This window comes from Vicia villosa, linkage group LG2 (genome assembly GCF_029867415.1).
Source record: "Vicia villosa cultivar HV-30 ecotype Madison, WI linkage group LG2, Vvil1.0, whole genome shotgun sequence".
NCBI lineage: Eukaryota > Viridiplantae > Streptophyta > Magnoliopsida > Fabales > Fabaceae > Vicia > Vicia villosa.
The window spans coordinates 6,951,416-6,977,334 of record NC_081181.1 but is presented as its reverse complement, the minus strand read 5'-3'; the positions used below and the strand labels follow the sequence as shown (position 1 = coordinate 6,977,334).

The window sequence follows — 25,919 nt, the reverse complement described above, 5'->3', positions numbered from 1 at the left end:
CACTGCATGTTATATTCAGAATAGAATCTCCATAAGACCTATTCTTAACAAGACTCCTTATGAATTATGGAAGAACAGAAAGCCCAACATTTCTTATTTCCATCCATTTGGATGTATTTGTTATATTCTCAATACTAAAGATCATCTGCATAAGTTTGATTCTAAGGCACAAAAGTGTTTCCTTCTTAGATATTCTGAACGCTCTAAAGGCTACAGAGTATACAATACTGAAACATTGTTCGTTGAAGAATCAATCAATATCAGATTTAATGACAAGCTTGGTCTTGAAAAGCCAATGCAGTTTGAGAATTTTGCAGATATAGATATCTCTATCTCAGAACCTGAAGAACCCAGAAGCAAAGTTTCAGAAGATCAAGTTGCTGTTTCACTTGAGAATCTCAGAAATTCTGAAGAGCCAACTATCAGAAGATCTTCAAGACTCAACTTTGTTCACTCAGAAGATGTTATCATTGGAAAGAAAGATGATCCCATCAAAACAAGAGCATTCTTAAAGAACTCTGCAGAATGTCAATTTGGTCTAGTATCTCTGATCGAGCCAACTTTTGTTGATCAAGCTCTAGAGGATGCTGACTGGATAATTGCAATGCAAGAAGAACTAAATCAGTTTACAAGGAATGACGTTTGGGATCTGGTTCCAAGACCAAAAGGATTTAACATCATTGGAACTAAGTGGGTCTTTAGAAACAAGCTAAGCGAAAAAGGAGAAGTTGTAAGAAACAAAGCCAGACTGGTTGCTCTGGGCTATAGTCAGCAAGAAGGTATTGACTATACTGAAACCTTTGCACCAGTGGCCAGGTTAGAATCTATTCGATTATTAATTTCTTTTGCCACTCAGAACAACATCACTCTGTATCAGATGGATGTTAAGAGTGACTTCTTAAATGGTTATATAGATGAGGAAGTCTATGTCCACCAACCTCCTGGTTTTGAAGACTCTAAGTCTCCAGATCACGTTTTTAAACTAAAGAAGTCATTATACGGACTGAAGCAAGCTCCTAGAGCTTGGTATGAAAGATTAAGTTCTTTCCTTCTGGATAATGGTTTCACTAGAGGAAAAGTGGATACAACTCTCTTCTGTAAAACTTTTAAGAAGGATATTTTAATTTGTCAAATATATGTTGATGATATTATCTTTGGAACTTCTAATACTACACTTGGAAAGGAGTTTGCTAAGTCTATGCAGGCAGAGTTTGAAATGAGCATGATGGGAGAACTCAAGTATTTTCTTGGGATCTAGATCAATCAAACTTCTGAAGGAACGTATGTTCATCAGACCAAGTATGTGAAAGAACTTCTGAAGAAGTTTAATCTTTTAGAAAGCAAAGAAGCAAAGACTCATATGCATCCAACGTGTATCTTAGGTAAAAATGAGGTAAGTAAGAAGGTAGATTAGAAGCTCTACAGAGGTATGATTGGATCTCTTTTATATCTTACTGCTTCTAGACCTGATATATTGTTCAGTGTTTGTCTGTGTGCAAGATTCCAATCAGATCCTAGAGAATCTCACTTAACTGCTGTTAAGAGAATTCTGAGGTATCTGAAAGGTACTACTAATGTTGGTTTAGTCTACAAAAGATCTGAAGAATACAACTTAGTAGGATATTGCGATGCTAATTACGCTGGAGATAGAGTTGAAAGAAAAAGTACTTCTGGAAGTTGTCAATTTCTTGGAAGTCATCTGATCTCCTGGTACATCAAGAAGAAAGCTACAATTGCCCTCTCTACAATAGAAGCAGAATATGTTGTTGTTGCTGGATGTAGTACACAGATGCTTTAGATGAAGAGTCAGTTAGAAGATTATCAGATATATGAGAGTAACATTCCTATCTTCTGTGATAATACTTCTGCTATCTGTTTATCTAAGAATCCAATCTTACATTCCGAAGCTAAACATATTGAGATTAAACATCATTTCATTAGGTACTATGTTCAGGAGGGTGTTCTTTCTTTAAACTTTGTGGATACACACCATCAATGGGCTGATATCTTTACAAAACCCCTTGCTGAAGATAGGTTTAAGTTCATTATGAAGAATATCAGTATGGATTTATGCCCAGAGTGAAAAGATGAGAAGATCTGACGTATGGATTAGATGTGAAATGATTTTATTTTCTTATAGGATATTCTGATATTGTAGATCAATTAGATGTTCTGATTCTGTTATTACTAGCATTTCATTATCTAAGTTGACTAAGAATTTATTTTAAAGCAAAACAGCTGTCACCAGCTATTCCAGAAGATGAACATGTGTTCACTCTAAAGGAACAAGCGTGCGTGAAGTTGATGAGACGCCGTCCTAGGTAACTGTGCAAATCATTTCAAATATTATACTCTCTCTCCTAACGTCATTCAACATTAATTGCGTTTTTGATTCAAATCATGATTTTGTCTCATTCAGAATTTTATTGCATATTTTTTTTCACATACACGCCTTATGAAATCATGTGTTAGAACATAAACTACTGTTGATCCTGCTTGGAATCGTGACAGAACTCTTCCATCTTTGGATGAGTTAAGAAGGAAGGACAAGAAGAAGAAAGAGAAGAAGCTGAAGAGGAAGGTCACAGAAGAAGGACCTGATGCTAAGCCAACTAAGAAACAAAAGAAGTCTTCAAGTACTGCTAATTCTGTTTCTGTACCTATTAATGCTAATTTTGAACAAACATCAACAGAATCCCTGAAACTACCCAGAACTTCTGAACAGATTCATAATATCATTCAAGAAATTGATAATGTAGACACTTTTAGTTTACATTCTATCTCTGACCTCCTTCTGTTATTCCAACCTCCTCCTCAACCACTCAAATTTCTTGCCATATTATTTCTGAACCTCTTCTTATCCCCAACCCATAAATAATGTTTTTCCTCAAATCCCTTATGGGAATGTTTTCTCAACCACATCCATTACCTCTGCAATCTCACCTATCATTGATTCGTCAACCACCTCCACCGCATATTCTTCATCGTCTATGACCTCCTCTTTCACCTATGTTTTATTTTCAAGAGAATTTGAACCCTACTTCATTCTAAACCCAGATTCCTCAACCACCAAATTCAAAACCCCCAGCCCTGAACTTTCTGTCGGTGTTAGTTTTGAATTTCTTAAGCTTAAGGTACAGACAGGTTTAGAAGCCTTGAAAGTGGCACATAATGCCGGGATGGATTATGTTGCTACAAGGAATCTCTGAAGAGCTTTCAGAAGAGAGCCTGATTCTGACTTTTTGCAGCTTCAAAAAGCCTGTGAAGCAAAAGCTCCCGGTCCTTCTGGAATTCTAAGGGACTATGAAGAAAGCTACTTCTGTCCTATCAGAAGCAGGAAATATCTTGAAGAGAAGGAATTCGTTGATGAGCTTGAAGAAGTGCATCATTTGGCTTTGGTTGTATGGAAGCCTCATTACAACATTTTGACTGGAGACTTTCAGTCTATATTCAACTGGTTAAGGGACCCTTCTCCTGTGTACGCTGAAGATGCTTCTTTTATTGAAGCTGATGTTGAGAAACATCCTGCTGAGGAAAATCAAGATGATGTTCTCATGGTTGAAACAAATGTTGAGAATCCTCCTGTCATGGATAATAGCTTTGATGCTTCTTCTGCTGGACCGTCTAGCTCTGTTTTGATAAACACTGTGAAGGCTCTCCAACAAAATCAAGCTGATCTTGCTACTCGTTTGGACAAACATGAGGGTACTCATGAAGAATTCAGATCTTTTATGAAGAACCAGACAGAAGACACTACTGAGATTAAGAACCTTTTGGCCATGTTAGCTAATAGGCTTGGTCCATCGTAGTCTGTCTTTGGTCTTAGTTGTTTTCTTTGTTTCTTGCATCTGCTTTGACTTGCATCTGTTTCTATCTTTTGTACCTTCTGATATTTTGTTAATCAATGAAATATTATCTTCTTCACTCTATCTGTTGTTTTTCATCTGAATCTTTATGCTTTTTGATGTTATGACAAAAAGGGGGAGAAACATGATAATTGATTTGGTTTATTATATCAGTTGCTGGGATTAAGACTCAACATTTCTAACATTATTTGCAAGTTCTATGTTTTTGATAGTTTTTTGTAGGATTGATGATATTCTGAAAAAGCTGAACATGAGAAGCAAATACATGAAGAAAAGCAAAATCTATAGAGAAGCATGTTCTTAAAGATTTGAAGCAAGCTTAGTGCTGTGAAGCTTCAAGATTAGAAGCAAGAAGAAAGTTCTGATATGTTTCAATCAGGCTCTGTTAATTTCAAAGCTGCTCTGATACATTCAATCATGCTCTGATTCAAATTGATTACAAAGAGAAATTCAAAGCTCTGAAGTTGTCCTATAGAAGCAAGAAGCAGAAGCTCTGAATATTCTGAAGTTCTATTCAAAGTGAAAGTCTCGACTGAAATTAAAAGGCAAAATACCCTTTTTCGTCCTCTAACTTTTACTCGGGGTCCAATTTCGTCCCATAATTTTTAAAAAGTTCAAATAACTCCCTTATCTATTAAAAACGTACCACGTTTATCCTTCCGTTTGCTTCTGTTAGTTGTGCTATTATTTTTTTATACAGGTGGCATTTAACATGTTGATGTGTATTATCCACGTGTGTATCATTAATTTAAAACTAAACAAGTATCCACGTGTGTATTATCTTTTTTCATACTTAGCAACTATTGAAGAGTATTAACCACAGAAGTTGAAGCTGATAAGTTCTGGATGTACCTCCAAAGCTCAAAATCGTACGCGTGAAGAATATCGATCACTGAAGAATCACAGGTATGTCATTTATACCTCTAAATGGTGCTGATTGTTGCGAATAGATTTCGTTTGTAGGGTTCTCTTCATCTTCGTTCGTATTAGGGTTCACTCATTTGTATTAGGGTTCGCTTACAGGGTATCGTTTTTTAGGGTTCTATTCATCTTGTAAATGTTTCTGATTGTTTTGATTTAGGGTTTATTATATGGACTACTCGCTGAAATGGATTACGTTTGTTAGGGTTCTATTCATCTTGTAAATGTTTCTGATTGTTTTGATTTAGGGTTTATTACATGGACTACTCGCTGAAATGGATTACGTTTGTTAGGGTTCTATTCATCTTGTAAATGTTTATGATTGTTATGATTTAGGGTTCTTATTCAGGGTTCTATCCATCCATGAGCAGTGTGTTGAATGTATATGTCAACCCTAAGGTGAACCCTGTAAAGATCAGCTATGTCTAAGGCTCCCTTATCATCAACTAACTCAAGCATGCCAAATGTAGGGTCCCTATACCATATTCTCTCAAACTCCCTATAGCCTAAGTGCTTAAGAACACCAACTAATTCAAAATAGCTCCAGGTGTCTACATCTATTTTCAGGGTAGCAGTGTCTCCTCCTTCATAGTTATTATTGTCACTATCAACGAAGGCACCACTATGGTGAATTGTTAGATAAATGATCTCGTCCATTACACCTGATTCATAACAACCCTGAATAAGAACCCTAAATCATAACAATCATAAACATTTACAAGATGAATAGAACCCTAACAAACGTAATCCATTTCAGCGAGTAGTCCATGTAATAAACCCTAAATCAAAACAATCAGAAACATTTACAAGATGAATAGAACCCTAACAAACGTAATCCATTTCAGCGAGTAGTCCATATAATAAACCCTAAATCAAAACAATCAGAAACATTTACAAGATGAATAGAACCCTAAAAAACGATACCCTGTAAGCGAACCCTAATACAAATGAGTGAACCCTAATACGAACGAAGATGAAGAGAACCCTACAAATGAAATCTATTCGCAACAATCAGCACCATTTAGAGGTATAAGTGACATACCTGTGATTCTTCAGTGATCGATATTCTTCACGCGTACGATTTTGAGCTTTGGAGGTACATCCAGAACTTATCAGCTTCAACTTCTGTGGTTAATACTCTTCAATAGTTGCTAAGTATGAAAAAAGATAATACACACGTGGATACTTGTTTAGTTTTAAATTAATGATACACACGTGGATAATACACATCAACATGTTAAATGCCACCTGTATAAAAAAATAATAGCACAACTAACAGAAGCAAACGGAAGGATAAACGTGGTACGTTTTTAATAGATAAGGGAGTTATTTGAACTTTTTAAAAATTATGGGACGAAATTGGACCCCGAGTAAAAGTTAGAGGACGAAAAAGGGTATTTTGCCTATTATTTTTATAAACTAATGTTTGTAATGCCAAATTGTACTACGTCGTCATCTTGTTTTATTACGTTTGGTTTATTACATCAAAAAAATTACATGATTATATTTTATGAGGCTTGTAGTGATTCTATACAAATATTAAAATCAATAAATAATTTACCTTGGTTTAATGGCATCAGATTAATTATATAGTTCTAGTTTGATTAGGATTGCTATTGTTATCGGGTAGGTGGAGAAGATGTTATTAGATTTAGACGTGGTTTTAATATATTTTTTACGTGATAAAAAATCGATAAAAAAAAAATCAGAATAATAGTTGAAATATGAGTCAAATATATTTTCTTTCTACACCTGTGTTTCAAGAAAACCTTTAAAATGATTTTTTCTTAAGTGTTTATAATTGTTTAATACATTGCAACTATGTCTATCAAGGAAAACCTTATGTCTAAATCTGGACAGTTAGGAAAAGCAAAGTGGAATAATTCATTTGATACCAAAATGATACTTCAACACCAATGGACACCAACTTTAGGGGTGCCATTTCAATCTAATGGAAAAAGTACTATTGATGATGTACCATTAGAAAATATTGAAAGTGATGAAGGTGAATTTATTTATGTAGAAAATACTCAACCAAAGAAGAAAAGAAAGACTTCACTAGATATGGGTGAGAAAGTGACAAAAGGTAGGATACAGGATGGAACTGCAACAACTATGAGAAATACATTAGAGCGATTAGTTCAAGGAGCTGAAGGTCATAATGAAATTGAAAATGCTGAAATTACAGCCACATCTCATGTCCATGGATAATACTCGATTCTAAATTACGTTAAAATATTGAAAAGTATAAAAGAGGAAGGACTTTTGAATGGATAATAATTTAACTATGTTTTAGAGATGCTTAAAGATGAAAATAACATAATCCTAATAATGTACTTAAAAGATTCAACAAATGCTTTGGTAGAGCGGATTCTAGATAAGTATGAGTGAGATAAGTGTGAGTGACACAAACTATATAATATTAGTTTAAGAATCAAATTTATTTTTTTATTTACTTTTATGTTTTTAGTTGAGATTGGACTTCATGAGATATTCTATAATACTCTATCTAATTTGTTATTTGTCTTTGAGTGCTTGGTTATGATTTTTGTATTGATATTTACATTTATTGAGTTGAACTATTTTAAATAACTAGTAACAAACCCGTGCATACGCACGGGTTCTGTTCGGTTACACGAATTTGGATACATCATTTATTTTAAATAAAAATATTAAAAAAGAAAAAAAATTTAGATAAATAATTAATTATTTCATATATAAAAATATTTAGATCAATAATAGATTTTTTCCCGTATACCATTTTTGGATTAAAAATATTTAATCATATATATCATTTCTCGTATATAAAAATATTTAAATCAATAATAAATTTTTTCCCTTATACCCACTTCATTTTTGTTTATGTATCATTTACAAAAATATTTGGATCAATAGTAAATTTCGTATATAAAAATACTTAGATCAATAATAAAATTTTTCCCGTATACCATTTTTAAATAAAAAATATTTGGTTCATAAATACCATTTTTCATAAATAATAGATTTTTTTCCGTATACAAATATTATTTTTGTTTAGGTATCATTTACAAAAATATTTGGATCAACATTAAATTTTCGTATATTAAAATATTTAGATTATTAATATATTTTTTCCCGTATATCATTTTTGGATAAAAAATATTTGATCATAAATACCATTTCTCCTATACAAAAATATTTAGTTTATTAATAGATTTTTTCCCGTATACAGAATTCATTTTTGTTTAGGTATCATTTACAAAAATATTTGAATCAATATTAAATTTCGTATATAAAAATATTTACATCAATGGTAGATTTTTTCCCGTATAACATTTTTGAATAAAAAATGTTTGGATCATAAATACAATTTTTCGTAATTAATAATACAAATATTATTTCAATTTTGGTATAATTTACAAAAATATTTGGATCAATATTAAATTTTTGTATAAAAAAATATTTAGATCAATAATAAATTTTTTCCTGTATATCATTTTTGGATCAAAAATATTTAAACATAAATACCATTTCTCGTATATAAAAATATCATAAGGGTATTTTGGACTTTTCCACAACCATTAATTTTCTTATATTATAGATTGATAGTTTTTTTTGGAAGAAAGAAGTGAGAAAGTGATGAAAGAGAAAAAAATAGAGAATAGGGAGAAATTTGATAAGTTTGATAAAATGTAAGAGTTGTATTATTTTAATAATAAAATTAAGAACTTTATGGTACAAAGACCAAAAAACCACAATTTTAATGTGGTGGCAGAAAATCAAATGAGGGTATTTTAGACTTTTTCACAAAAATTAATTTTCTCATATTATAGATTGATATATTTTTTTGGAAGAAAGAAGTGAGAAAGTGATGAAAGAGAAAAAAATAGAGAATAGGTAGAGATTTTATAAGTTTTATAAAATATAAGAGTTGTATTATTTTAATAATAAAATTAAGAACTTTATGGTACAACGACCAAAAAACCACAATTTTAATGTGGTGGCAAAAAATCAAATAAGGGTATTTTGGACTTTTTTACAACCATTAATTTTCTTATATTATAGATTGATAGATTTGTTTGGAAAAAAGAAGTGAGAAAGTGATGAAAGAGAAAAAAATAGAGAATAGGTAGGGATTTGATAAGTTTGATAAGATATAAGAGTTGTATTACTTTAATAATAAAATTAAGAACTTTATGGTACAAAGACCAAAAAACCACAATTTTAATGTGGTGGCAAAAAATCAAATAAGGGTATTTTGACTTTTTTCATAACCATTAATTTTTGATATTATAGATTGATAGATTTTTTTGGAAGAAAGAAGTGAGAAAGTGATGAAAGAGAAAAAAATAGAGAATAGGTAGAGATTTGATAAGTTTGATAAAATATAAGAGTTGTATTATTTTAATAATAAAATTAAGAACTTTATGGTACAAAGACAAAAAAACCACAATTTTAATGTGGTGGCAAAAAATCAAATAAGGGTATTTTGGACTTTTTCACAACCAGTAATTTTCTTATATTATAGATTGATATATTTTTTTGGAAAAAAGAAGTGAGAAAGTGATGAAAGAGAAAAAAAATAGAGAATAGGTAGAGATTTGATAAGTTTGATAAAATATAAGAGTTGTATTATTTGAATAATAAAATTAAAAACTTTATGGTACAAAGACAAAAAAACCACAATTTAAATGTGGTGGCAAAAAATCAAATAAGGGTATTTTGGATTTTTCCACAACCATTAATTTTATTATATTATAGATTGATAGATTTTTTTTGGAAGAAAGAAGTGAGAAAGTGATCAAAGAGAAAAAAAATAGAGAATAGAGAGAGGTTTGATATGTTTAATAAAATATAAGAGTTTTATTATTTTAATAATAAAATTAAGAACTTTATGGTACAAAGATCAAAAATCCACAATTTTAATGTGGTGGCAAAAAATCAAATAAGGGTATTTTGGACTTTTCCACAACCATTAATTTTCTTATATTATAGATTGATAGATTTTTTTGGAAGAAAGAAGTGAGAAAGTGATGAAAGAGAAAAAAATAGAGAATAGGTAGAGAGTTGATAAGTTTGATAAAATATAAGAGTTGTATTATTTTAATAATAAAATTAAGAACTTTATGGTACAAAGACCAAAAAACCACAATTTTAATGTGGTGGCAAAAAATCAAATAAGGGTATTTTGGACTTTTTCACAACCATTAATTTTCTTATATTATAGATTGATGATGTATTTGCATTTATTTCCTTATTTTAAAATTTGCTTTCATAAGTCTATTAATCAAATCAACGAGCATTCGAGAAAAACTAATAAAAGGAAATGTGGGTTTTATAAGATATGTTATACTGCAATAGTAATTGCTTGGGATTATCATATGAAGTATTTAATGAAGTAGGGTAAAAGATTTCTTTATTCTCATGGATGTACTTGGGTTCGAGAAATTCTTAACACTCAGGTGAAAGTTATAACATGTTTAGGATGGAAACTCATACCATATTGAAACTTGAACAATTATTGGTCACCAAGGGATGGTTACATCCATCTAATGAAATCACATCATTAGAATCACTAGATATGTTTCTTTGGAATTGTGCACATAGTGAAACTAATCGAAATGTTTAAAATAAATTTGGAAAATCATGAGAGACTGTAAGTAAAAAGTTTGGGGAAGTTTTGGATAATTTATTTTATTAGCAATGGAAATTGCAAGGCCTCCAGATTTTAAATTTACTGAAATTCCATCCAAAATAAAAAATTATAGTAGGTATTGGCATCATTTTGAAGGATGCATTGGTGCAATTGATGGAACACATATCCATGTCATTGTTTCCACTAAAGATCAAATCTATTATATTGGTAGAAATGGACATCCAACACAAAATGTGTCATGGTAGTGTGCAATTTAAACATGTTATTCACTTTTGTTGTTGTTGGTTGGCTTGGTACTGCACATGACAGTCGTATTCTTTCATGCGTGATTGAAGAAATGAAAAGTGTGTTCCCTCGTCCTCCTGAAGGCATGTATAAATTCACTATACAATAAATTTTAACACACGCACATATAACTAATTTTATATAAAAAATAACAATGATACTTGTATTAATATTAGGAAAGTACTATCTTGTCGATGTTGGGTATCCAAACATGAAAGGCTATCTATCATCATTCAAAGTTGAAAGATATCATATTCCTGATTTTAGAGATGAGAGTCAAGTAGAAGGAATGCATGAAGTATTCAATCATGCACATTCTTCATTGAGAAATGTCATTGAAAGAACAATTGGAGTTTGGAATAAACGTTGGTATATATTATGTGATATGAGACTATTTTCACTCATTAAACAACAGAAGTCCATAGTTGCAACAACAACACTCCATTACTGTATTCGAATATATGGTGTCCAAGATGAAGAATTTAATAAGTATGATGATTTCTCTTAATATATGATGGATGGCAAAGAAGAAACAAATATAAATGAAGATGTAGGTTTATATAATCCAAAAAGAGTATAAGACGCGAGTTATTCTCTGAATATATGTTTTTTTACAAATAGAAATGTATGAGTTTTTTTTTATGATTTAGATTTATTTTTACAAATAGAGTAATATATGTTTTTAGTCTTGATTTATTTGTTAACTCTTTCGATATTATTTATTTATGATATTATTCAGGGTTCTTTAAATTATTTTTATATTTAAAATGTTTTTTATTTGTTATGTTAATTGATGATTAATTTTTAAATTTTACATAAACATTTTACCAAACAACTTATAACTTATAAGTGACTTTGTAAAAAAAATAAAAACCACCAAACAATTTAACTTTATTTCTAAAGCTCTTACTAATAACTTTGTTCTAAAAGCTACTTTTAAACTGAAAAAAAAGTTAGGCAAAACGGAACCTTAACAAAGAGAAAATATTTGATGGATCAGATTCCTAATCGATTAGATGGCTTCCTTAATCAGTTGTTAAGTAACTTTTACCTCATAGTCGATTATATATGATCCATAATCCATTATAGGTTGCATTATTGTTTTATAATTGATTAAGTAACATCCATAATCAAATAGACATCGACCATAATCAATTTTAAAAAAGTTTTAAATATATATATGAAGATTTATAAAATATGTGTGGTTGTGCATTACTTTAGTATTTATGGTGAAGGGAAATTGCGATACAAGGCGTAACGGAAAATACATTTTTTCCCTTTAGTGATCCTTACGAATGAGCATGATCAGTAATAAATACAATTACCTCTTATGGCGATTAAAACTTTTGATGATGAATCGAATGAGTGATCATAAACATTGAATGAAGAACAACCCCTCTATTCAATCCACACGAACAGATGCCTTCAGTCTCAGTGCTATCGGATATGAATGAAGGTTTTGAGTGAGTGAGAAAGAAAATATGGCTAGGGTTTCACAAACCGAATTTTCATCAAGTGATAATGCTTTTGCACAACGATTCTATTTATAAAATCACCCGTGTGGGCTGCAAGCTAAAATGTCCACTTAAGTTCCAATGCACCATACCTTATGGTGCACTGTATATCACTTAAGCGTGTGATACCTTATGGTATTCTACAATTCACTTAAGTGCATCTTACCTTACGGTGTTCCTTATTTACTCTATCTCTCATCAACTTATCCTTTTGTGTATATCCCTGTAGATTCTCATGACATTGGTAACTATATTAGATCACACATTTAACATGATAAACAGTGAGCAATATCTAGCAACACATTACCGCTACCCAATTCACAAAAATATCGTGTGATATGACAAAACCTTTTTTTGTGATAATACTTGTGTACAATTACCCTTTTATCCTTATGTCTTTGCTTAACACGAGACATAGACTGTGTCACCCTTGTTCAGTTCAATATTGAGCCCTTAGACATTTATCCTGTTACGCAAGATGGGTAAATTTCATCTAGGTTACTCATGTACCTCAACATACTTTGTGAAGTACCCATCAGCTATCTTTGTAGTCATCCAATAACGGACAATTTAATCAACAATAAAGTATTCGACTCTACATTTAGGATTCATAGTGATTTCAGGTCGAATGGTGGTATACACCATTATCGCCATGAGAATAACTTATGACACTTTGGATAACATTTTGTGTAGTATTCTTATAGCGGGTCAATCCAGTATAAATATTACTCCTAATATTCATACATATGTTAAGACTTGATAACTCCTTATTCATGATCCATGAGATGTGATAATCAGTTTATCTATATTATAGTCTCAATGCTTTGGTATTATCCCACTTCACAATAAAGCTCGAGTACAAATACTTTAAGAATAATGTTTTTATGTTTAATGTGATCTCATGATTAAGTCATACTTAACATTTCATTAATCGAACTAGCTATTATAAGGACCTTATTATTTAGGAAAAATGAATATAATAAAGAAATTTATTTTATTATTAATAAATAATTTGATACAAGTACCAAAAGTATTGGCCTCTAGGGCTTACACCAACAATCTTCCACTAGCACTAGAGCCATCAGGCATAGCCATAACACCCATGGGTCTAGCATAGCCATCATGCTTCAGCTGTGAGAGAGGCTTTGTTAATGGGTCATCAACATTTTCAAGTGTAGGTACTCAGCATATCTTCACATCTCCCCTATCAAAGTATCTCTTGAATGGGGTGATATCGCCTAAGTATGTGTTTAGATCATTGGTGAGATCTAGGCTCCTCAGCTTGTGCGATAGCATCATCGTTATCACAATAGTGATCAATGAGATCCACAATGCTAGGGAATATGCCAACTTCACTAATTAATTTCTCGATCCAAATAAATTCATTTGTTGCATTTGAGGCAACAATGTACTCGACCTCAGTTGTAGAATCAGCAATTGTATCTTACATTGAACTTTTCCAACTGATTAAGTAGTACATGTAACTAGATTACGATCTAAAGTCATCCTTATCTGTATGGAATCTAGCATCGGTATATCCAATTACAACAAGCTCTTCCTGACCTCCATATATCGATAATGAGTTCTTAGTCTTTCTCAAGCATTTAAGGATATTATTGACAACTACGTAATGAGCATCACTGGGATCCGATTGGTACCTACTCATTGTACTTAAAGCATACAAGACATCTAGTCGAGTACACAATATGACATAAATGATAGATCCTATTGCACATGCATATGAAATCTTATTCATGTGATTCCTTTCTTCCTTAGTTGAAAGTGATTGTGTTTTTGATAGACAGATGCCATGTTGCATATGTACGAGTCATTTCTTGGAATCATGCATATTGAAGCGTTTCAACACTTTATCTATGCATGTACTCTAACTTAGGCCAAAGAAATTTTTGAGATCTATCTGTATTGATCCTGATTCCTAATATATAGGCTGCTTCACCAAGGTCCTTCATAGAAAAACATTTCCCTAGCTAAGTTTTCATTTGTTGCATGGTAGGGACGTTGTTTCCAATGAGTAATATGTCATATACATATGATACAAAGAAGGCGATCATGCTCCCACTAACATTCTTATAGACACAAGGCTCATCTTTATTATTGATGAATCCATATTATTTTACTTTTTCATCAAAATGAAGATTCCGACTTCTGGAAACTTGCTTCAATCCATAGATTGATCGATGTAACTTGCATATATTTTGGGTTTCTTCTGGTATGTCAAATCCTCCAGGTTCTATCATGTATACATCCTTAATAAGATTCCCATTAAGGAAAACAGTCTTGACATCCATCAGCCATACTTCATAATCATGAAATGCAACGATAACAAGTAAAATATGAAAACATTTAAGCATTGCAACTGGTGAAAGGTTTAATCATAGTTAACCCTATGAATTTACTTATAGATTTTAGCAACCAGTTTTGCCTTATAGGTATGTACCTTACCATCCATGTCAGTCTTCTTTTTGAAGACCCACTTGCATCATATATAACTAATTCCTACAAGAGGCTGGACCAAGGTCTAAACCCACTTTGTGTACATGGAATCCATTTCAGATTTCATGGCTTTTAGCCACTTCTCATACTCAGGACCAACAATGACCTTTTGGTAGAGCCTCTTGATAGAGCTTGTTCTTCTTGAGGTTGATATATTCATTCTTATAATGGTCTGGCTATTTGGACTCATAGCAAGTGTCATTTTTGTTGCCATCAGACCTCTTTTGTCCAAAAGTTAACTCGAAGCGACCACAGATCCTTCACGCTCAGGGACGGATCCAGAAATTGTGATTAATGGGGGCAAAAATATATATCATAAATACGAATAAAAAATAAATTATTATATTAAAAATATATTTTGAAAGAGAATGAAATAAAATAAAATTAGATTGAAATTTACCTTTAAAATTTAGAATTAAATATGCTTTTAATCTCTAATAATACTATCAAGATTGATTTTTGTTACAATAAAAAAATTACACTGAAATCTCTAGAAAATTATTTTGCAAAAAGCTTTAGTCTCATAAAATAAAATTGAAATAAAACATGTATATTTTTCAAATAATTTTGAATTATTATTTTTTAAAATAAAATAATTTTATAGGTTATTCAATATGAATTTTATTAACATTAAAATTATCAATATACAAATTTTAATATCAAAAACCCCAACATAAATGTAAATGTGTGTACTTAAAAAACTAATTTCTTATGAATACAATCTGATAAGGTTTTAAACAAAATACATCAAAACAAAATATAAATGGATTTAATAATAAATATTAAAATTTTAGGTAGAGTACTCGTGTAGTAACTTAAAAGTGCTATATTTTGATGAGGACAAAATAAGAAATTTGTTGGGTCTGTAGATTTTTCAATGGGGTCAATACTTATTTTTTAATAAGAGTAAAGATAAATTTATCTAAAAAGTGAAAATCAAATGCATAATTAAGTGGGGGCAAGTGCCTCCAATAGTCAACGCGTGCATCTGTCCCTGTTCACGCTCCTCTAAAATTGTTTCCTTGCTTCTATTTCTAGAGTTGGTTAACCCTTATGGAAAGAAGCGATAGCTCATCTTCATCGTCGTCTGAATCTTTTTCAAATTCGTCTTCCTCTTCGAATTAAAGAGTTCTAGTCTCATGGCTTTTCAAAGAACTAATCAGTTCCTTCAGAGTAGTGTTGTTCAGAACCTTGGCTAGTTTGAGCACAATTATCATAGGTCTCCATCTTGTTGGTAAGCTTATGATAATATTCTTTACATGATCCGAAGTAGAATACCATTTTTTTAGAACCTTTAGCTCCACAACAAGAGTTTAAAACCTAAAGAATATGTTCTCAACCGTTTCATCATGTTTAATCTTGAAGGCTTCATATTTTTGAATCAAGGCAAGCGTCTTAGTCTCCTTTACTTGAGTGTTCCCCTCACGAGTCATTCTCACAGAATCAAATATAGACTTAGCACAATCTATATTTGTTATCTTTTCATACTCATTATAAGAAATCACATTCAACATAATGGTTCTTTCTTTACAATGATTATTATAATCTTTGTTTTGTTTGCTTATTCATCAATCTTCTTTCCACTAGCATCCACATGATATTTGTAGCCATATACTACAATATCCCATAGATCAACATCGTGACCAAGAAAGAAACTATCCATTCTATCTTTCTAGTAATCAAATTTCTTTCCATAAAAAACTAGAGGCTTAGCAATATAATGATCTCTTTCATTTATAACCGGTGCATGTGGTGGTGGAATGGACATTGTGTTTCATAGAAAACTCTGGATCTTTATTTGACATAGTTAAGTGTTTGATAAAAATCAATAGCAGAACCGAATATCTGATGTCGATAGAAGGTGCGAGAAACATAAGAAGAGGGGGTTGAATTGAGTTTTAGAATTTAAAACCAATTCTTCCCAAGTCAAAAACAAAGAACACAATAACAAAAGTAAATGACACAATTATTTTTATCCTAGTTCACTGATAATGAAGTTAATCATGTTCACCCGCCAAGGTGATTTTTCCTTCTTAAACATGGACTTAATCCATTATAACTGAACTGATTACAGACACACAACAAAGACCAGCTGTCAGTGTTACGATCCACAAAAACTACTCGTCAATGTCTTCTTGAGAAATTATGACTAACACTTAGTCTCTCAAGGAACAATCAAATTACAAGTTGAAATACAAGGGTTTTGTTTACAAGGTTGCTTCTTGAAATCATATTACACAAGTTTAAATACAATCAAATAACATAACCATGTTAATAGAAATTATATGAACAAAATCTCACTTGTTATAAGTTTACGAACACAAGTTCACTTGTTTTTATTAAACTTTACAAAGAATATATGAGAGAGATTTGAGCAGCGTTTCAACGTAAGTTTTGTTGAGAAATATCGCGATCTTCAATCTTTCTTTTATAGCCAAGAAAAAGTTTGTTGGAGGGTAAAATATGAATACTTAATTTTAGTTGTTTTGTCCATAGCAGTCAATGAGGAAGTGGTAGATAACATAATACCATGGTACTGCCCTTGCGCCACCATATCAGGGTAGTGGGAACATTTGTACCTCATACTATTTCCTCACGTAAACCGATATTGATATTATCTCGTAATCTTTAGAGGTTTCTGATGGTTTTTGATGAAGCATGCTTAGATGGACCAAAACTTGAATCTTAAGAACCTAAATCATAAGATTTTTTATAACTTGTTCATCCAGAACCTTGTCGTCAGAGTCTTTAGCAATTGGTCTCTAGAATTTTTGTCTTCAGATCCTTCAAAACTTGTTCTTCTAGAACCTTGTCTTCGGAATCTTCAAAACTTGGACAACATAATCACAAAGCTAAAGAAGTCTTCGGAAACTCTTCAAAAAGAGTCACGATCATAAGCTCTATAGTTAACATTCATCAGGATGTTCTTCTTGACTGAGTGTTTGTAAACACCACTAGTTTCTTCCAAAGTCTTAGTGTGTTGAGTCCAAAATCTGATGACGTCACGCGTATTATCTTCAGAGTTAGAACTTGTTAGCAAAAGCTACACATTGGACAAAAACCATTAGAGTAATAAATTGTTCTCTAAAATATCATGTAATGTTATCATTAAAACTTAAGGCCAGATGTAGAACCAAAACTTGCACTTTCATCTTTTCCCTTAGAAAATCCATAATATGTAAGTTATTTCAAACAAGAACGAAAAAACTCAAACTTACATTAGAGTGCATCATCACACTTTTGGTTGTGACCCCACTGACAATGAAGTAATATGGTGGTTAGAATCTCAATAGCGTGTTTATGCTTATAATCTTTCTCTATTGCTTGTTGGTAGTGAAACATGAATGGATCAAAGTGGCCCCCAGATCGACCTAGTGTTCGGAAATAAAGATCCACCGTCATAGGTGGAACAAGAGATATTGTATATGATTTATGCTCTTACAAAGATGAGCTCATTCTATGACTGATGAGTGTTTTCCCTATGAGAAGACAAAATATTATGCAACAAGTATAAGAGATGCATTATTCGATTAGTGGACCAATTTCCAAACAACCTCAAGATGGAAGCCAGTTTCAAAGATGTTAGATCCCGAGAAAAACTTATTGTCAAACCCGACGAACATATCTCCATCGTTCTTCTTCCTCGCTCATCCAGACCAACCATATTTATCCATTTAATAATGAAAAATAAATAAAATGTGACACATTAAACTCAATTGAAAGTAATAGGCAAAAATATACCCATGGGCCTTTGAGTTATCTTTTTGCAACAATTCAATCATATATATATATATATATATATATATATATATATATATATATATATATATATATATATATATATATATTGCTACAAGGTAATCCTTCAAGTTACCTAAATGCGTGCATCGTTGACTTTTTTTTCAAACTTCATTCCAAAACTTTTATGTGACACTAATAACGTTTATGGGAGAAATTCATAAACGTTAAATGTCACATAAGCTTTTTTTTAGCGAAATTTAAAAAAAATGCCAACGATATACAAATTATACACACTAGTTAACTTAAAAATTACCTTATAAACAAAAAAGCATAAAAAATCAAATTATTACAATAAAATAATTTAAAAGATTTTGATTATATTTTTGCCTAAATAGTAATATCTAACCTTTTTATCCTATTCAATTATACGACAAGATATATATTAACATTCATTTTTTTCCAAGTTAAATATCTACCTGAGATGTAATTTAAACAATAAAATAATTTTTTTCAAAAAAACAATTATAAATTTAATTAGTAAGTAATTTTTTATTAAACGTGTAAGTTTTATCCATATATATTATTTTTTCATACAAAGATCAAAACATGGAAAGATCCCACATCAAAATAAAAAAAATTAAATGAGAAATCACGAATCGATCTTTTAGGTACGAGTGACGTGTGTCCCTATCGCATCTAAAATCCAAGCCGTCAATTTATGAGATCAAAATCGGGCCGTCCATTTTATTCTCAACCCGTTATATAAGTCTCTTCGGTTCGCATGAGCACATCAAGAAACGATAACCACTCTTTTCAGAATAGTAAATCACAAAAATAATAATCAAAATCAGGGTTTCTCAAATTCCCCCTTTGTGAAATCTCGATTCTTCAACACGGTTTCACCCTCGCTTAATTTCTCGAAAATTTTAATCGATTCTTAATTTCACAAAACATCGATTTAGGGTTTTGAATCGGAATCGGTTTCGAATTCGCCGCCGATCGAGAGTTTCTGATCGGTGATAATTTTGTTTGTTTGTTTGTTTTCGTGACTGATTTCGTTGAAATTTCAAGAGATTGTTGTTGTTAGTTTGTTTGTAGTTAGGGTTTGTTTGTGTTTGGTTACGATTACGATGAACGATCAATCGAAGATGATGATGAATTTGAACCAGATGAATCAGTCTCAGATGATGAAGATGAATCCGCCTCAGCCTCAGTCTCAGATGATGAAGATGAAGATGAATCCGCCTCAGATTATTAATCAGTCTCCGGAACAGTTTCTGATGAACCATAATCAAGGAATGAATCAGCAGCAGATGATGAATCCGAATCTTGCTCCGATGATGAACCGTGGAGGATATAAGGTTTGGTCTCAACAGCTTCCTTTGGATCCTAATATGAAGTTTCAGAACCCTAATTTGAAACCTAATTTCGCGAAACCGGGGCGAAGTAATAATAATAATAACAACTGGAAGGGGAAGAAGGTTGGTGGTGATAAGAGGAAAGATATTAGGAGAATGGAAAATTCGAGTGGAATTTCGAACAACAGTGTTGGTTACCAACCACCTACACTTCAGGAGTTGCAGTCTCAGAATCGTTTGAAAGCGCGGAAGTTCTATCCTAAGAAGAAGTTTAATGCTAGATTTGCTCCTTTTGCGCCGAGGAATACGACTTCGTATATTATTCGTGCTAAGAAATCTGGTGGGATTGCATCGCTTGTGTCGCCTTGTCCTGTGACTCCGGCTGTGCTTCCTACGCCGATATTGTCTCCGTCGAGGGAGATGTTGGGAGATATGGCAAAGGAAGAGTGGGGTGTTGATGGGTATGGGTCGATGAAGGGTTTGATTAGGCTTCGTGATGTTCATGATGATGAGGATGAAGATGGTGGTGATGGGTCGAGTGAGAGTGATGTGGAGGAACATGTGGAGGTTGAGAGGAGGTTGGACCATGATTTGAGCCGGTTTGAGATGATATACCCGAATTACGGAGGTGGGGATTATAATAATGTGTTAGAGAATAGGGTTGATGATCAGGATTCTCATATTGCACAGTTGGAGGAAGAGAATTTGACTTTGAGGGAGAGACTTTTCCTAATGGAGAGGGAGTTGGGTGATTTGCGAAGGAGGATGCTGTTTCTCGAGAGGCAGAGTCAGAACCAGGTTGTGGAAGATGTCAATGAGGAAGTAGTGGAGAATGGGTCTGATAATGAAAGTGACGGGGGATCTGATGTACCTGTTATGGGAATTGAGAACAATGCTGAAATGGTTGATTCAATGATGGAAAGTGAGAGAAATGAAAACATTGAGGCCAATGCTGCTGTTAAGTTGGAAAATGATGGAGTATCAGAAGCTGATGGTGTAGAGGATGTTTTTATGGAAGAGTCTGTTCCGAGCGATGTGGTTTCAAATCAGGATGAGTTCAAGGGTAATGAAATGGGAGGTGGCTTTGTGTTTGATGAAGTTAAGGGAGAGAAGGAAGAGCTTAAGGTTGAATTAGCCACACAACAGTGTGCACCAGATGAAGCTTTTGCCAAAGAAAACGATAGCGAGGATCATAAAGAGAGCGGCGAGAATGAAATGGTTGATAGAAGTGATGAATCGAAAACCCAAGAAGCAAATTACTTAGCGAGTGAGAGGGATGAGTGCAAGAATCCGATAGTTGGGACAAGTTCAGGGACTGTCGGAGATGATGATTTATCTGTTGCTCAGTAGCTGAAGCCGTTCCTCAAGTAGGGTTTTGAGGGGAAGGCTAGTGAGCAAAATGCTACTGCTTTTTAATGCATAGATTGTTGGTATTTGCAGACCCGTAGATTAGTAGTTTACTTTTGTTCTGTCTTTTTTTGTTTCATAACTGTATGGGTTTGGTAAAATGAAAGATTAGGAGAAAGGGTATTCTTCAGAGTCATATCTGTTGGTTTGAAAGATGTGACTGTTGCTGAGTTTCGTTCTTTTGTCTTTCTTTACTTATTCCTTAGGGCTGAAGTTTGGTTGGGTAGGTCTATGTAGAAAATAGTAGGAGAGGTCCCTTAATTTGCAGGTTCTTTTGTGTAGGGATTAAAATGTACTATGTCAAAATATTCTACTCAGTGGCATGTAATGGACCTGCGAAATTATAAAAGAGAACTGAACTAACGATTGCCATGTACTGTTTTCCTCAAATTTCAGATGATTTTGTGAACTTGATTTTCTTTACTTGATTTGATTTTGTTTGTGTTAACTTAAGTCACTTTGAGCATGAATACACTTGTATAAATGCAAGTTGATGAAAGTCTTGCAGGTTAACCATGAAATGAAAAGTTCAAATATGGAAGTTGCAAGACTCATTCGTTATTTAAAAAACTAGATTGTGATCCGCGCGATGCGCGGCTATATCATTTATTTTTCATATTTTATATTTCATATTTATCATTTAGAATTTATATTAAAGAAAAAAATAAATATTTATCAGAAAGAAAACATAGTTATTTTAGACTTGTGAAGAAAGAGGAAGGAAATTAAACCCACAAAAATAAATAAAAATCAATACAAAAATAATATTTGAACTCAGTTTCTAAAATTGTGATGCTCCAAATGATTGTAAGAGTAAGATACTTATATTTTGATCTTCATTCTAAGATTGTTCTTTGTAGAAATTGAAGCCTATCAGACTCTTATTCAAATTGCAAAAGCTGCAAAATAACAATTAGAAATTATATTAGACAATATGAATATAAGTATGAAATGAATTTAAACATGATCAAATTAATATTTATAAAATGAATTGGAATATGATCAAAACAATAAAATTAAAATTTATAGAGAAAAATATGGATATGAAATTGATTTGAATTGTTGTAAAAAAATGAAACCTTTCATGATTAGATAAAGATAGAAAAAACAATTTTGTTTTTTATGGGTGTTGAATAATTTGCCCATTCATCTCATGCTTTTCCATTTTATGCATGTTCTAAAATATACGTGTCATGAAGACAGCAAGAGGAGTTTATCTATTTAAGATAGAAAGTGGGACAAATTGACAGTTTAAGAATAATAAAATGATATTATGGAAGGAAATAAAACATCACATATATTTTGATTGAATTTATAAAGAAATTACAAACTATTAAATTTAATTTATATATTTGTGTGATTGAATTTATAATCTAAATTTTCATCGAATTAACCGTTTCATTAAACTCTTTCTTTTATAAACATTAACTTTTACAATAATTAAAAATTTGTAACGGATCGTTGTACTTAAAATAAATCGTAACTGATATACAATATAATTATGATAACATTAAAATATAAAAACAAAAAATTATATAAATTAATAATTACTACTAAAATACAATTTACTAAAAAAAATAGAGTAAAAATAAAATTATTATACATTACTTTATATAAATTTTAAATTGCTTCAACTTTTAAAATTATTTGTAAAATGATTATTAGAAACTTCATTGATAATAACCAAAACAAATATTGTTGATAGATATTAAGAATAAAATAATATAATAACAATGTAAATTAAATAAAAAATTTGTAATAAAAATTAATTAACTAATTACATCAAAGTCTTCCTTTTTAACATTCTCATTAATTTTGTCACCCCAAATCCTCTAATTTATTTACTAATGACACCTATTTACATTGATTCCATTAATTCAATGATTTCATCAAAATGTTCTTAGATATCCTATATTATAATCGTAAAAAATCATAAAAGAATAAAAACGTTTTATACTTTAAATATATTATTTTTTAAATAAATTCATGTATTTTTAATTTAATAACATTTTAATAATATATATAATACTCATTTTAATTACCCATATTTTAATATAACTTTATGTTATTTAATTTTTATAAAATTCTTTATAAATAAATTATCTTTTCATTTTCAGTGAAAAATGATAGGTTCTAAATATTTGGATTTAGTTACTCATATTTTTATGTATTTTTTATATTAATTAATTTTTAAAATTATTTTTAGATTAATTTTTTTTATTTAGAGTGAAAAATGATATATCATAAGACATTACATTATAATTAATTTTAGGGTTATTACCATTTTACCCCCCTGTCATATAGGTCTTTTCTGATTTTGCCCCCTGTAAATTTTTTTTTTTAAAAAACAACCTTGTCATTTCAAAAAGCTAACTTTTTAGCCCCTAAAGTCAAAATCCGCAGGAAAATCTACAGGTTTCCTGCGGATTTTGACTTTAGGGGCTAAAAAGTTAGCTTTTTGAAATGACAAGGTTGTTTTTCAAAAAAAAAAATTTACAGGGGGGCAAAACCAGAAAAGACCTATATAGCAGGGGGGTAAAATGGTATTAACCCTTAATTTTAATTGAATTAACCATTTTATAAATCTCTTCCTTTTATAAACATTAATTTTTATAATAATTAAAAAGAATATAATTAAAATTTGTAACTAATAGTTATACTAAAATTAAACTGTAATTGCTATATGATAACATTAAAAAATAAAAATGAAAAAATTAAATAAATTAAAAATTAATACTAAAATACAATTTGCTACAAAATAAATAGAGTAAGAAAAAAATTATTATCTATTACTTATATAAATTTTAAATTGCTTCTTTTTCAAAATTATTTGTAAAAACGGTTATTAGAAACTTTAATTAATTTTCAAAATTATTTTTAAATAAATTATTTATTATTTTGAGTAAAAAATGATATATCAAAATACATTACATTAAAATTAATTTTTAATAAATGTAATGATAACATTATTTTTTGCTACAAAAAGTCATATTATTATACATATTTAGTTATATTTTAAAAATATATAATATTAACTTTTAACTTATAATTTAAATTTCTTAATAAAATTTAAATATAAATTGAAGAAGAGAGAGATTTTTCAACTTATATTTTAGAAATGATAAATATATATTAAAATTTTATTTAGATTTTTGTATTTCTTCTTTATTGAAAATTATTTATACTTATTTATATATTTTTAATATAAATATTTATTAAAATTGTATTTATATTTTTAATTTTCGGCTATTGTATAATATACAAAAAAATATAATATTTATAAATAATATTATTTCTAATAGTGTTATCTGGATAATTTATTAATATTAATATTATTGTTATTATTATTATTATTATTGTTATTATTATCATTATTATTATTATTGATGGTTTAATAATATTATTTTTAATAGCGTGATATGGATAGTTTATTATTATTATTATTATTATTATTATTATTATTATTACTATTATTATTATTGGTGGTTTATTAATTTTATTATTATTTTATTAATATTATTACTATTATGTTGATTGTTATGATATTATTATATATTTATTAAAATTGTATTTTATTAATATTATTACTATTATGTTGATTGTTATGATATTATTATATATTTATTAAAATTGTATTTATATTTTTTATTTTCGGCTATTGTATAATATACAAAAAAATTATAATATTTATAAATAAAATTATTTCTAATATTGTTATCTGGATAGTATTATTATATATCATATTATTATATATTATTATATTATTATTTATATGATTATTATTAATAGTAGTGCCGAAATATTGTATTATTATTATTTATTTATAATGTAGGGTCAAATTAGTAAATAACACATTAGGGTTCTTGCTAGGAATGACTATCATAATGACACGTGGCTAGGGTTGTCATCATGACAACCTTCCATTTATATAAATAAGATAAGATAAGATAAGATTAAGATTAAGATAAGATTAAGATAAGATTAAGATTAAGATTAAGATAAGATTAAGATTAAGATAAGATTAAGATTAAGATAAGATTAAAATTAAGATTAAGATAAGATAATATAAATATTTATTAAAATTGTATTTATATTTTTTATTTTCGGCTATTGTATAATATACAAAAAATTATAATATTTATAAATAATATTATTTCTAATAGTGTTATCTGGATAATTTATTAATATTAATATTATTGTTATTATTATTTTTTTATTATTATTATTATTGGAGGTTTAATAATATTATTTTTAATAGTGTGATCTGGATAGTTTATTATTATTATTATTATTATTATTATTATTATTATTATTATTATTATTATTATTGGTGGTTTTTTATTTTTATTATTATTTTATTAATATTATTACTATTATGTTGATTGTTATGATATTATTATATATTTATTAAAATTGTATTTATATTTTTTATTTTCGGCTATTGTATAATATACAAAAAATTAAAATATTTATAAATAAAATTATTTCTAATATTGTTATCTGGATAGTATTATTATATATTATATTATTATATATTATTATATTATTATTTATATGATTATTATTAATAGTAGTGCCGAAATATTATATTATTTTTATTATTATTATTATTATTTATTTTTAATGTAGGGTCAAATTAGTAAATAACACGGGTGTAGGTCAAATTAGTAAATAACAC

The 25,919-nt window shown here is 29.9% G+C and overlaps 1 protein-coding gene and 1 pseudogene across 1 annotated transcript; both read left to right on the top strand.

The window, feature by feature from the left end:
- The first annotated feature begins 6,608 nt into the window (after positions 1–6,608).
- On the top strand, positions 6,609–7,178 carry LOC131648509 (uncharacterized; annotated as a pseudogene).
- A 12,102-nt stretch (positions 7,179–19,280) lies between these two features.
- LOC131648973 (uncharacterized) lies at positions 19,281–21,664 on the top strand. The gene has a single exon (XM_058918713.1). The coding sequence runs from the start codon at positions 19,607–19,609 to the stop codon at positions 21,182–21,184; it is 1,578 nt and encodes a 525-aa protein (XP_058774696.1). The 5' UTR covers positions 19,281–19,606; the 3' UTR covers positions 21,185–21,664.
- The last annotated feature ends 4,255 nt before the right edge of the window (positions 21,665–25,919 follow it).

What these genes read in the sequence shown, in the direction of transcription:
- LOC131648973 (XM_058918713.1), top strand. Translation starts at nt 19,607, where the DNA reads ATGAACGATCAATCGAAGATGATGATGAATTTGAACCAGATGAATCAG.